At 54.3% G+C, this 12,146-nt stretch overlaps 6 protein-coding genes across 6 annotated transcripts; all 6 read right to left on the minus strand.

Annotated features, from left to right (window-relative positions):
• Positions 1-78: 78 nt before the first annotated feature.
• Positions 79-1,165, minus strand: QC762_310780 (uncharacterized protein; the record flags this gene model as incomplete). Its single annotated transcript, XM_062889376.1, has 3 exons — positions 677-1,165; positions 484-621; positions 79-463 (listed from the first exon to the last, which is right to left on the minus strand). The coding sequence occupies exons 1-3, from the start codon at positions 976-978 to the stop codon at positions 79-81; spliced, it is 825 nt and encodes a 274-aa protein (XP_062745409.1). The 5' UTR covers positions 979-1,165.
• A 1,321-nt stretch (positions 1,166-2,486) lies between these two features.
• On the minus strand, positions 2,487-4,199 carry MGS1 (DNA-dependent ATPase mgs1; the record flags this gene model as incomplete). Its single annotated transcript, XM_062889375.1, has 1 exon — positions 2,487-4,199. One exon carries the CDS (start codon positions 4,197-4,199, stop codon positions 2,487-2,489), a length of 1,713 nt encoding a protein of 570 aa, XP_062745410.1.
• A 660-nt stretch (positions 4,200-4,859) lies between these two features.
• On the minus strand, positions 4,860-5,707 carry ISA1 (Iron-sulfur assembly protein 1; the record flags this gene model as incomplete). Its single annotated transcript, XM_062889374.1, has 2 exons — positions 4,860-4,897; positions 4,957-5,707. 2 exons carry the CDS (start codon positions 5,705-5,707, stop codon positions 4,860-4,862), a joined length of 789 nt encoding a protein of 262 aa, XP_062745411.1.
• A 298-nt stretch (positions 5,708-6,005) lies between these two features.
• On the minus strand, positions 6,006-8,396 carry QC762_310750 (uncharacterized protein; the record flags this gene model as incomplete). Its single annotated transcript, XM_062889373.1, has 4 exons — positions 8,198-8,396; positions 7,475-8,135; positions 7,068-7,423; positions 6,006-7,014 (listed from the first exon to the last, which is right to left on the minus strand). The coding sequence occupies exons 2-4, from the start codon at positions 7,988-7,990 to the stop codon at positions 6,006-6,008; spliced, it is 1,881 nt and encodes a 626-aa protein (XP_062745412.1). The 5' UTR covers positions 7,991-8,135; positions 8,198-8,396.
• Positions 8,397-8,466: 70 nt separating this feature from the next.
• On the minus strand, positions 8,467-8,788 carry QC762_0060380 (uncharacterized protein; the record flags this gene model as incomplete). Its single annotated transcript, XM_062883593.1, has 2 exons — positions 8,467-8,541; positions 8,636-8,788. The coding sequence occupies 2 exons, from the start codon at positions 8,786-8,788 to the stop codon at positions 8,467-8,469; spliced, it is 228 nt and encodes a 75-aa protein (XP_062745413.1).
• A 282-nt stretch (positions 8,789-9,070) lies between these two features.
• On the minus strand, positions 9,071-11,615 carry QC762_310740 (uncharacterized protein; the record flags this gene model as incomplete). The annotated part of the gene is given in 3 exon segments (XM_062889372.1): positions 9,071-11,171; positions 11,300-11,491; positions 11,497-11,615. Coding segments are annotated over 3 exon segments (2,412 nt in total).
• Between the last annotated feature and the right edge of the window lie 531 nt (positions 11,616-12,146).

Genomic DNA, 12,146 nt, shown 5'->3' on the forward strand with positions numbered 1-12,146 from the left:
ATTGGAATGTTGACATGAGGGCAGGTACCATCCACCTCAAGCCTACGCTGAATTCTAAATCCCTGGAGACGTAGAGATCTAAATCTGGTCCTGAAAACTATCAGCCGCCGGTTGCTCGGTAGCCTTCATTGCTGCATCATGAGCATCCACGTTCCACTCTTTCGGGATCTTCCAAAATTGAACAGCCATGTTCCTCTCCTTGGCTTTCTCAATCTCACCCAACAATGCCTCCCATAAATCCCTGTTCGCGACGTCCTCCCCCTCGCTCGTTTTCCATTGCTTTTCGATCCAAGTTTCGGCCCATGTGGTAGAGCCCTCAACCACATACTTGGAATTGATAACGATGACAAGTGTGCGGAAACCTTCTTCGTTGGGTCCGAATTCAAAACGCAGGGTGGCAAGGGCAGCGCGAAGCTCCGCCCGGTTGCTGGTCTGGGAGCCATCGTCGCCAAAAGGCCTCTTCCTTTCCAGGCGAGCAGAGACGATTTTTGGGTAATCGGGCGCGCGGGCGCGCGGGCATGTACAAGGGCCCAGCCTGCCTTTGGGTCCGGTGTGCGACGGTCGGGACATGTGCCAGCGATGAAGATCAGGGCGGTGAAGGCATCAGTCCGGTGAACGTATCTGCGAGATTGCATTTTAACCAGCATAATATCACCCTGTTCAGGGGGAAACTTACTTGAGGAGACCATTTTTCGGCCGAAAAACCTTAAATAAGTCGGTAGGGGTTGCTGAAGCAGACGGGTGGGTAAACTCGGTAGGGAAGACAAGACCGGCGCCTTTTCTCCACTCCAATTCACTGAATCTGGTAGCTGGATCCAATGTTCTGGGTTGTTGTTGTTGATGTTTGTCTCTGGGAAATGCTGCGGATTTTTGGAAAAGCGGAATGTCAGGTCTTGCGGGTTGTTCAAGTGGAAATGGGTTTCCGAACAACAACCAGAGATATGGAAGCTGGGGGCAGACCTGTGGCATGCCTACCATACGCTCAACATTGAGTGCCAGGTGTGACTGCGGTCTGATGATATTTTGTCGTAAGTAAGGTCAGAACGAGGCATTCGGGTCTAGCACATCAGACAGGGTCCAGTCCCACCTCTCTGGACAGATTCTCATTCAGCCATGGGTGGGTCTTTCGTTGCAAATCTTTTAGGATTACCTGCCCGGCTCTGAATGTCAAAGTATTATCATCGATTCGGGGCTTCAGCAAGGTGTCAGGGCTACCACGCGCTTTGGGCAAGCGGGAATCTACAAAGGTGTTTTCATGCTTTAACGTCTGACTGCGATTCGTTGAGACTTCTTGACTATACTTTCCCGTGTCTCTTCTACTGGTCTTGTCCTGGAAACCTGGTCCCTCAACAATTATTGCACACTGAGATTCACATTCGTTTTCCATACGAGGAACAAAATCCTTGATTTTTCTACTTCTCATCTCGTAGCTGATTTTGTACCTCTCCAGCATCCCAGCTTCCACCGTTATGCCAGTATACTGCCCAGCCCAACGTCGACTCCGATCCACCTGCATGCCCTGTTTCGCGTCCATTTTACCGCCAGCTGAGATGCCAGGGAAACAAATGCTATCCAGCCAGAACGTCGACGTCCCTGTAGCCAATGACAGGCTGGCAGCCTGCATATTTGCAGTTGAAAGTGCAGGTTTGAGTTGGAATCCTGGTGACAACAGGAAGGAATCAGCCACAGAAGAGGCATAGGCTGCCGAAGGGATTGACGGAAATGCAGCCGTGTTGGAACAGGCGGGGCGTTGATTGCGGTGGCTTGGTTGTTGCTTGTTGAGCCTTGTTTCAACCTTTGTTCAAAGTCATCCAGCACATCTTGAAAACAGTTGAAAATGGCGGTGAAATAGGTATGGTTTGGATCACACGGGCTTGACACCTGAAGAGCCTCATTGGTTTTCTTCTGAATAAACCTTTACTGAGAAAAGAGCGTGCGTTACTCCGACACACGTTCAGCAAATTCGGATGCTTTGTCGTAATGAATACAGGGCGGCCGCTGGTGTCCTGGAAAGAGGACATCCCAGATGTGATACCACCCCCTTGTTGCATCAAGACGGCCTTGTCCTTTCTCCTTGAGGACTGCCCACTGTTGTGGTGTGACTGCTAGAAGATCAACATCTAGGGTCAGCTGACAGTTGGCGTGGCATACATGGTCAGGACTCGGAACAGTTTTTGCAACCCAGGCTGAAGTGGGCGCGTTGGAGGTGAGTTTGAACACCAGATACATTTCGAAGCTTTTTGTCTCAGCAGGCTTTGTGGGTGACGTGGCCAAAGTTTCACGGGCCTAGCCTAACAGACAGCCCGTCCATGGAAACCAATACAGTTTGATGATCAAACCGGGCTGACCGAAACGTGCCTCACCACCAGGCCGAATCTGGAATCTAATAAACAAGGACGCAGAACAGTTGCTTCCCAAGTAAACAAGCATCAATGTTTATCCAGACACGGAAGGCTGCGGTATTACTCTCCCACGATATCCAACATTCACCCCTCCATCTCGACATCCGGATCCACCTCTGTCCCCAAATCTCTATCCTCCAGAAACCTCCTCCCCCTCAATTCCTCAGGCAGATACTCTTGCCTCACCTTTCCATCTTTGTAATTAGGAGGATACTTGTACTCGGCACCATACCCCAAATCCTTCATCAGCCTGGTGGGTGCGTTTCTCAAGTGCAGCGGAACCGGAAGACTGGCCACACCGGGCTCCCTGAGAGCCGAAAATGCATTGTTCAGTGCCCTATACGCTCGCGTGCTCTTGGGGGCCAAGCACAGCGCCACGGTGCAGTGTGCCAGAGGAATCCTGGCCTCTGGCATACCAATCTGTTGCGTGGCCGTGTAAGTCGCCGTGGCTAATGGCAGGAGTGAGTTGTCTGCCAGGCCGACATCTTCCGATGCAATCACCACCATTCTTCGCGCAATAAACAACGGATCCTCTCCCGACTGCAGCATCCTCGCCAGATAATACAATGCCGCATCGGAATCTGACCCTCGGACAGCCTTGTGAAAAGCAGAAATGGTATCGTAGTGCTGATCACCCGCCCGATCGTACACCAACGTCTTGGTCAGCGCAGCCTTGATGTCCTCTTTTGTCAATGGAGCCTCCCCTCCCCCTTGCGGTCTCGTCGTCAGAGACAGGGCCAGTTCCAACAAATTCAGCGCGGTCCTGGCATCTCCATCCGCAAAGGCCGACAGGTACGTCAACAGCTCCTCATCAATCAGGGGGCTGAGCTCTATCCCCTCCTCCACAATCTCGGCCTGTATTGCCCTGACCAAGATCCTCTGCAGATCCTCCCTCGTAAGCGATGCCAGTGTAAATGTCCTGCACCGACTCAACAACGCCGCCTGGACCTTGAAACTCGGGTTTTCCGTAGTGGCCCCGATCAATGTGATTGTCCCCGCTTCCACCGGCTTCAAAAACACATCCTGCTGAGACTTGCTGAACCTGTGAATCTCGTCGCAAAATATGATGGTCTTTCTCCCCGTCAAGTTAAGCTCGTTGGCTGCTTCGGCAAAGAACTTTTTGACCTCGGCGACGCCGGTGCTAGTGGCATTGAGCTCAATAAACCTGCTGCCCACTCGCCGGGCGATGCACCTTGCTATCGTCGTCTTGCCTGTCCCCGAACCTCCCCATAATATCATGGATGGCACTCTGTCTGTTTCGATCAGAGACCTCAGCACCCCGTTGGGCCCAACCAAGTCTTGCCCAAACACATCGTCGAGGGAGTCGGGCCGCATTCGCTCGGCCAAAGGGGCGGCTCGATGGGTCTTGGATCGCTTCGAGAGAGGGGCAGCACCGGGATCTCGCTCAGCCGTGCCGTTTGTCGAGAGTGTGCTCGTCTGGGCCCCTACCGGTCTGTTGTCCGCAGTTGGTGAGCTATTAGCTTCATCCCAGGTCCTCTTTTGTCCGCCCGTGTTGCCATTGTTGGTTTTTATCCCAAAACCGTTGACGGGCCGTGGTATCGAGGCGGCTGATCCATTGGTGATGGCCTGCCGTTTCGCAGCTGGGGTTGCAAAAAAGTCGGCGGCGGTTCGCTTCTTTTGCTGGGTTGATGGCGGCTGGGATTGAGTGTGGCTTGGTGGAGAAGATGGCCGGTCGGTGGCTTGGTCGTCGAGAAGGAAGGTCTGGCAGCCCGAGTCGATGTGGCTATTGATTTCGAGTGTCTTGACGCCCCGCTGGCAAATGGGGCAAACGACCATCCTGTCGTTCTCGAGAGGCAGAATGCAGTGACTACCTTGGTAGAAAAGAGTGGCGAATATAATCACTATACGACTGTGACAAGTTGAGTCTTGCGCTGTACTGCGATCGAGGGTTAGGCAAACAACCAAAAGAGGGCGTATAGAATGGCGATGGCGGCGCGTCTTGGGGCAACAAGGTTTAATGAATCTGGGAGACGCGATCTGGGGGCTCAGTGCGGGACGGTCCAGAGAGGCCCCTGCAAAACGTGGTTCTGGAAGTTCCGCCGCTTTGGTTCGGCGGTGTGGGGCAGATTACCCGTTTTATGCCACGGCCGATGATGATATCTTTTTCAAAAGACACATCCGCGCAATTGATGAACGATAGTAGACAAAGAAATTAATACAGATGATGCTCTACAAGAAGTATGCACAAAAGAAACCGCTTAGGGCGTGCCTTGTCATTATGCTGTATTCCAGATGCCAATAGTCTTGAAAAGACTGTTCATGTTCCAGTTCAAATTTTAAACAGAGTCCCAGGAAAGACCAAACGCCTAGCCAAACGCCCAATCTGATGCAACGGTTTTGTACATGTCTGCCATGACTCCCGGGGTCTAATGGTGTATGTAAAAGCAAATCGGAGATCCACCCCAGGTACCCTTCCATGTCTCTTGACCACCAGCATTATACCATAAACGACTCGCCACATCCACACTGCTCCTCTGCTCGCTGTTAGCATGTGCGCTCAGGTCGACTAAAAGCGCAGGCAAAAAAGACTCACTGATGTTGGGGTTCCGGAAAACAAAACGTTGGCTAAGCTTGTCCTCTATCCAGTCCATCTCGCTCCCGATAATGCTGAAGAGTGCTTTGCTGTCAATCAACACCTTGACTCCGTCTTGTTCAACCGTCTCGTCAAAAGCCCCAGGCTTCTCCACGAACTCGAGATGATACGCCAATCCAGAGCACCCCCTGTTGCGCACACCGACCTTGATGAGCTTCGGGTCCGGCTGGTCGAGAAGCGCGCGTAGGTGGTCTACGGCGGCGGGAGTGAGCTTCATTGCCGCCTTTCGGGGAGCGCGCAACTTGGACCGCGGCCTTGGCGATGGCGCCGATAGCTGTGTACTTGACTTGGACTGCTGGGCTTCCCTCTCGGGGAGCGACGAGGCTGGGTCTAGAGGCGCCTGCGGCTCTTTCGGCGGCCGGGTCTCGTATACTCTCGGCAACGCGGGGGACTGAACATTGTGTGTGATGGAGGTATCAGGAGCCGTGGCATTGCGCGGCGCCGGGGGTGGGTGAGAAGGTAACGAGTAGGACTGAAAAGCAGCGGCGAGCTGGGCCGGCGTCGACGAGAACTGACGTTGTTGGTTGCTGCTTCGAAAGAAGCTGCGGCGGCAAGCTAGACACGCCGCTCTCCTGGCTAGTAAACTAGACGCGTTCATTCTGAAGTTGGGGAAAGATATCTCGAGGGTATTCGCAGGTTTGGTGAGGGTGAGGTTATGGCAGCATGGGAATTGCGTCGCAGAGATGGGCATTTGTCAACTTCGGTGAAGGCGGCAAATGCGAAGCAGCAACCGACAACTTCTGATCAATCAGCCGAAGTGATGACATGACGCCAAGAGCCCAGCCGACACTGATTCTGCCCAGCCAATCAACGATCGTGCATTTGGAATACATTCAAGACGCACGGGCCCTGTCGACAACAACAAGTGAATTGAATATTCTCAAAGAAAGACTCGACCAGATCAAAACAGTAGACAGTATGGTATACTCAGCTCCCACAACCGTAACGCCATCCAATTGACCCATTCTTCAAACTCGGTTACGCCATGGTCACCCTGAAATCAGCGCCCCCACGTCTCCTACCGCCTGCCTTCCCATCTTCTTCAGCAGCGTCCGCTCATCCGCCTCTCTGTACTTTTCCCAGCTATCCAACCCCTCCTTTGCCTGGATGCTGAGCGTCTCGTAGCCCTGCTTGATCACCTCGGCCACTTGCAGACTGGTCAACTGCCCCCCGGTTCTCTTGCCCTTGACCGCTTTGGATCCATCAGTTCCCAGCATCTCCTTGTAGTGGACACTGACGCTGACAAGCGTATCGATAGAGTTGCTCGCCCTGTTGGCCAGCCCGTAGGTATCTCTAAACTTCACCAGCACCTCCCCCGTTTCGACAACCTTGTAAAACAGATCGTCGTACGCTGCCGGTGTGGGTAAGAATGTCTCACCGGCCGACAGTCCCAAGGCGAGCAAATTGACTACATGATCCAACAGCGTGTTGATGTGACTCAGCCCCTTGAGATCAGAGGCATATGTTGTCAGGAATCGGATCAGGCTGAGTAGAGACCGAAACAGGTCAGCCCAGTGGTACTGCAGCCGTGTTCGCGACCGGGACATGTAGCTAATGATTCGCAGCAGAATGCCGACACACAGCGTGTAGAGGCCGACGTCCAGTCTGCGTCGCAGATTGTGGTTGATGGCGTCAATCATGGTGTCCATGACAGCTGTGGCAATCACTCTCTCGGACCGCACCAGCGGCAAATAAGGGGATCGTTGCCGGCAAAGCCTCACCGGCACTTTGCTTTCGTCTGAACACATCCTTTTGCATAGGACAGGGTCCTCAATCAGTAACCGGAACACCATCAGGTTGAGGTGACAATACAAGGTTGTTCTCTGGGAGAGGTGGGCGTGCTGGAGGAGGTAGGACGTGAGAGAAATGAAGTTTGCAAACGGGGAGTCTTCCCCCTTTTCCGACCTTGGGGCACCGGTCACCAGTTCCAGACTGAACAGCTTGTTGGCGTGAGAAAAATCATATGTGGCAAGCAAGACGGCAGCTTCCTCTCCCGGCCTACAAGATCATTAGCAATATTTTCCCACAACCAGAAACAGACGTGCACTCACAGCTCGGCAAACATTCTTTTGGCAGTGTCTGCGTCGTAGACCGGTTTGGGCGAGGGCTTTCCCCCTGGCGCAATAGCCCCTAGCCCAATCTTGTTGAGCGTGTTGGCCAGCGTCCATCCTTCTGGTAGGTCTTCTTGGACATCGATATACTGATCCCGGAGCTTCTGGCACGTCTTGCCCACGCCCTTTACGATATCCTTGATGACCCGCTCGTTGACAAAATCGTTCAAGCGCATTTGATAAGGGTTTTGAAACTCAAACTTGTTGTAGTTGGCCAGCAGTCCAAGCAGCATGAACGGCCTCGTTATCCTCGTCTCGTCGCCAGAAGTTTCCAGTGAAGATTGTGATTGAATACACTGTCTCGGTCAGCACCACGGCCCTTTCACATCAGGGGTTTAGTAACATACGCTTATTATCGCTGGGAACAGATCCCTCTGAATAAAGTACGTGAGCAAGCTCGTTTGATACGCCCCCGAGGACACGGCGAGCGCCAGTTCCACCGCCCGTTTCTGCAAATCGGCTGTATAAGTGCAGTTGGATTTCCCCTTTGACTGCTGCTGCTGCTGCTGCTGTGGTTCCTGTCCATCCGCCGGCTGCCTTTTGTCCTGCGCATGACCAACCCCATGTGGGCAACACTCTACCCCTGGGCCCCTTCCATTGCGTATGAGGCCCTCCAGCGCTGCGACAAAGTCCCCAAACACGGTATCGATCTGATCCAGCCCGGCCAAAACCTCAATGATATCCGAGCTCGGGTTTGTGTACCGTTTTGCAAGCACGCAAATCATGAACGTGGACAAGGTGTCGAGTGCATGCAGATCCCCGACTCCATATGGCCGTCGCAACGCCTGTACCGCCTTGATGAATAGTTGCCTTGTCTGGGTCGACAGATGGAGTAAATCGCCGACTGGGGTCTCGTCGAGCATGCGCTTCAAGCTGGCGCGGTCGGGCCGCAGGAGAAAGAACTCCTTCCAGAAGCCTTCGGGCTTTTCGGCCGGTGCATCTTCATCGTCCTTTTAGCACACAGTCTGTCAACCTCTGCGTCTGATAATTCGGTCACTCGGGGCTAACCTGTGAACCGGGACAAGTGTCAGCTGTTGTTCCTCACCAGGCACCCACCGCTGCGGACGAACCTTGAATAGGGCTTCATAGAGCCGGACGATTTTGGGCTGGAAAACCTCGGGCCGGGGCTGGTGTGTTAGGGGAGAAGGCTCCATGGGTCTACATATAACTGCCCGCAGTCAACTCGGTTGTGGTCGGTCGAGAATTGGGGTACGAGCGGTCGTGGTTGGGGTCGGGATTCGGGACAGCGTCGCGTTCGGTCGGGAACCCGCCAATCTGGCTCCCTGTCTCCGTCATCAAAGAAACGGAGAACACAGTGCGCGTCAGTTAGGTGGGGCTGCTATTTTTGGGCGCTTCTTGGCGGTGACGGGACAGTGCGGGCGAAACAACCGACAACCGCCTCATTCTCATAGGGCTGAAGACAAGCCGGTGAAGAATTAGACTCAATATATGACCATGTTTACCAGAACTGTCAAACTTATCAGGTGCGCCCCTTCTCAATAACCAACATGATCCGACCATGTCCGGTCAGTCTCCTTGTTCTTTTCTCCGCCACCTCCACGCCCGTTTGGATACATACACGCACCTTTTTTTGTTTCTACAGTACGTCTATCCCCGTAGAGTTCTTGTGTATACCATGCCCAGTGGCAACAAGCCGCCATTGCTGTTTCTGTTTAATCCACATCCCAGTTTGTGCCGAACCTCTACCACCACAAAAGGCCCAAAAATGTGGAAAGGACAGATCGTAGCCGCCACCGACCCATTTCCCCCCGGCAAAGAGATAACAGCAAGCTCAAAACAAAAGTGTCGCTAGTGAATATTCCAAAATGCCTAGGCTATGAGAAAGACAGTAAAGGATTGTAAACTCGAAATGTGAGTATTGGGTTAGATGTAGAAAAAAACAGCCCGCTATTAAACGCCCCAGGGAAAGCAAAGAAGAAAAGTCAAATCCCCCAGCTTCCCCTCCGCTCGCGCACACCCCAGGCCAAGGGGCTGATGGCGTTCAGGTCCGGATGTTGCCGAGCCCACTCATAGATGTAGAGCTTCAGCGCCTTCCATCTTGGACACCTGTCCTCCTCCTTGACATTGTCCTGCTCTTCGCTATCGAGCATGATATGTCCGGTGGCCTTGATCCTCTTCCCGTCCGCCCTTCTCGGGCCAGAGTCCTCACTGTTCTGGGACTGCGAGCCAGAGGATTGAGAATTGCCGTGGGCTTCTGCGCCCCATAGATCCTCCATGATGGCGTCGTCGTCCCTTTCCAGTTCCTCCACGGGAATCCGGCTGATCTTGCTCAGCTCCTCATCGTAGAGCCTAGCCGTGGCCGGGTATCCAAGAGACAAGTAATTGTACACCTGCGTCACAAACTTGTCATCAAACTCGGCGGCAATCTTCTCCTCGAGGTCAGCCACAGCCTTCTCTTGCTTCAGTTTCTCGTCCAGGTTGTGCAGGTTGTGGAGCATGTGAAGGCCCTTGGGTGCGTTGTTCTTGGTTCGGTGCTCGGGAACGACCAGACTCCCATTCGCCGAATGTGGTTTCTTTTGGAGCTGAATAGAGCCTCCTCCTGGGATATGCAGACTGTCGGTCCTCGAACCAACCGGCGTCGGCTCCTCGCTTAGTTCGACCGGAGCAGTTCCAAAAGCTCTGTCAAATGGATCTGTGTTGCTTGCGTCGGGCATGGGCGTCGTGATCATCAGCGGCCTGTCCACATGAGCAATCTTTTCGTTTTGGTTGCTCGTGTAGCAGTAACCGCGCCAGAGGCCATGCTGTTCTGTCGGGTCACGGTGCTGGTCCTCCAGCGTCGTTCCCGTCTCCAGATCCCACAAATGATCCGGCTCCAGCTTGGTCTGCTTCGGGGACGGGCACTTTCTAAACGTTAGATCCTGGCCGAGCATGGGAGGTGATTTTTTCAGTCGCAACCGATGGGCGGCCCTCGCCCTCTCCAGGGACATGTCTCTTTCCTGGCCGTAGGGGTTGAAAGGTGCATGGTGCCCAAAAGATGTTTCCGGAGGTATATGCGAGGCCGGGGCATAAGGCATGTCGCCAGCCTTGCCAGCAGGCGCCGAGGGTATGTACGGCATGAAGCTCTCGCCGATGGGTCGGACCGGGGGAGAGTCTGGCTCCATGTTGGGCATGCGATTCTCTCCAGTGGGCGGCAGAGGCGACTCGGCACGGAGCAAGGGCATATGAGTCTCTCCAATGGCCACCAGCGAGCCTGATGACGGCCGTGGCCTCCACAGGGGAGAGTTGGCTATGGACGACCTCTGTCTGCTCGTCAAATCTATGGCATCGCTAGGGACATCAATGCTCATCTTGTCCAGGTCCAACGTGTCTATCCGACTCATGTCACGCTGCCTGTGGGCATTCACCATTTGCGCATGCTCTTGCATCTCCTTGAAGGCCCAGCTAATGTCCTCCTCGGACGAGTTGCGTCTCGAGTGCATGGGATTCCATGGGCCCCTCGTCAAAGGTCTCCCGCGGGGCCCGTCGTCTTCTGACCCTTCCCTGACATAGAAATGTTCAGCACCGCCTATGCGCTGGCCGCTGTTGGGGAACGCGCTCATGGCAATGTCCTGGAGCTTCCTTTGAGCATCGCGGGCCACGAGATCAAACAAGGGGCCGGCAATCTCATCATCACACGATTCGCGCCGGGCATGAGCCCTCTGTCTCTCGGGGCTTGCTGGGATGGATCCATGGCTTCGTTTCCTTCGGGGCTTGGGGGCGTAAATGTGATTTGTGTAGGGTGTGATATCTGTCCTGTCTGTCGGACGGGTGGCTGGGCCTTCGTCTCCAACTCGCCTAGATCTTCGGACCGAGGACTCTACCAGTTGCGGTGCAAACTTGCGTCGCTCCCGCGGAGGTGGTGATGGCGACCTCGGGGATGGACTCGGGGTCAGCTCATTGGGCGGTATGGACTTTCGATAGCGTTCAAAGGTGGTCTCTATCAACTTGGGTGCGAACTTTGGCCCCGGCCGATCTTTGGTGTTGGCCATTACAGGTTCTGATTGGAACCACCGGGTGGAGTTACACCATGCGTTCAGTACTCTACTGGGCTGTCGAGTTAGTCTGACGGTCAAGGGAAACAGGAGGGCAGGAGGGCGCACCCACCAACCACGTTTTGGAATGTTGGATGACTTCAGGTCCCGTCGTGAATCATGAAGCTCTGGCACAAGAACAGGCCAGCGGCGCGGCACACCCAGACGGCTTCCAACTTGATTTGTATGCCGTGAGCGGGGGCGAGTCGGCAGAGGGATGCGAGGATTTGGAGGAGGCGGTCACAAGAGCTGAGGCGGGTATTGCAACATTGCTGGAGCGATGTCCGTGGTGCGTGGGCCACGATAGCAGCAGCCACGCAGCCAACACCAGCGCTTACCGCAGCTGGCAGAAAGTGGGCGGGAGACCCCAGAGTGGGATGAATGGTGGGGCATTGCCCATGTCGCTGCACTGTGCGAAGAAGCCACTGCGGAACTCAGCCGGACCCGCGTGATCCATTGGCCGGGAGTATTTCAAGCCACAGCCGCCACACACTTGGCCATCCGCACCGTATGCTTATCGTTCGCACACCGTCACTGTACAATGCATCCCAAATCCAGCACCTGAGATCAAGCAAACAGCGGGGTGCGAGCTGCAGTCTCTATCCATGTCGTCCTGCCTTGCGAGCTTGAAGCCTGACATCATCCACCGGTAATCGCATCTTTTCTGACTGCTGTTGGCTCATCAACCTGGGAAATGGAGAGCAATAACGATCACAAGCCCTGGCGCACTCAAAGGGACTGACCATCAGGGTTCACAAAGAACCAAGGAGATCTCCTTTGACAACATCTAACAAAGTACAAAGTAGACTCACCGTTCTGTCTCCCTAGGTAGGCGGTGTCGGCTCAGCTCCCTACAGGCCAGCGCATGTTTTTGACTTTTTAGGTCAAGTGACGCTCAAGTGCCCGTCCGGTGCCCGTCACAGCCTTTACGGAATGGAAATGGTCATTTTCAGGGTCCAAGTCGGTGAGGGTGTGCTGGCTTCACCCA

This window comes from Podospora pseudocomata, chromosome 3 (genome assembly GCF_035222375.1).
Source record: "Podospora pseudocomata strain CBS 415.72m chromosome 3, whole genome shotgun sequence".
Classification (NCBI taxonomy): domain Eukaryota; kingdom Fungi; phylum Ascomycota; class Sordariomycetes; order Sordariales; family Podosporaceae; genus Podospora; species Podospora pseudocomata.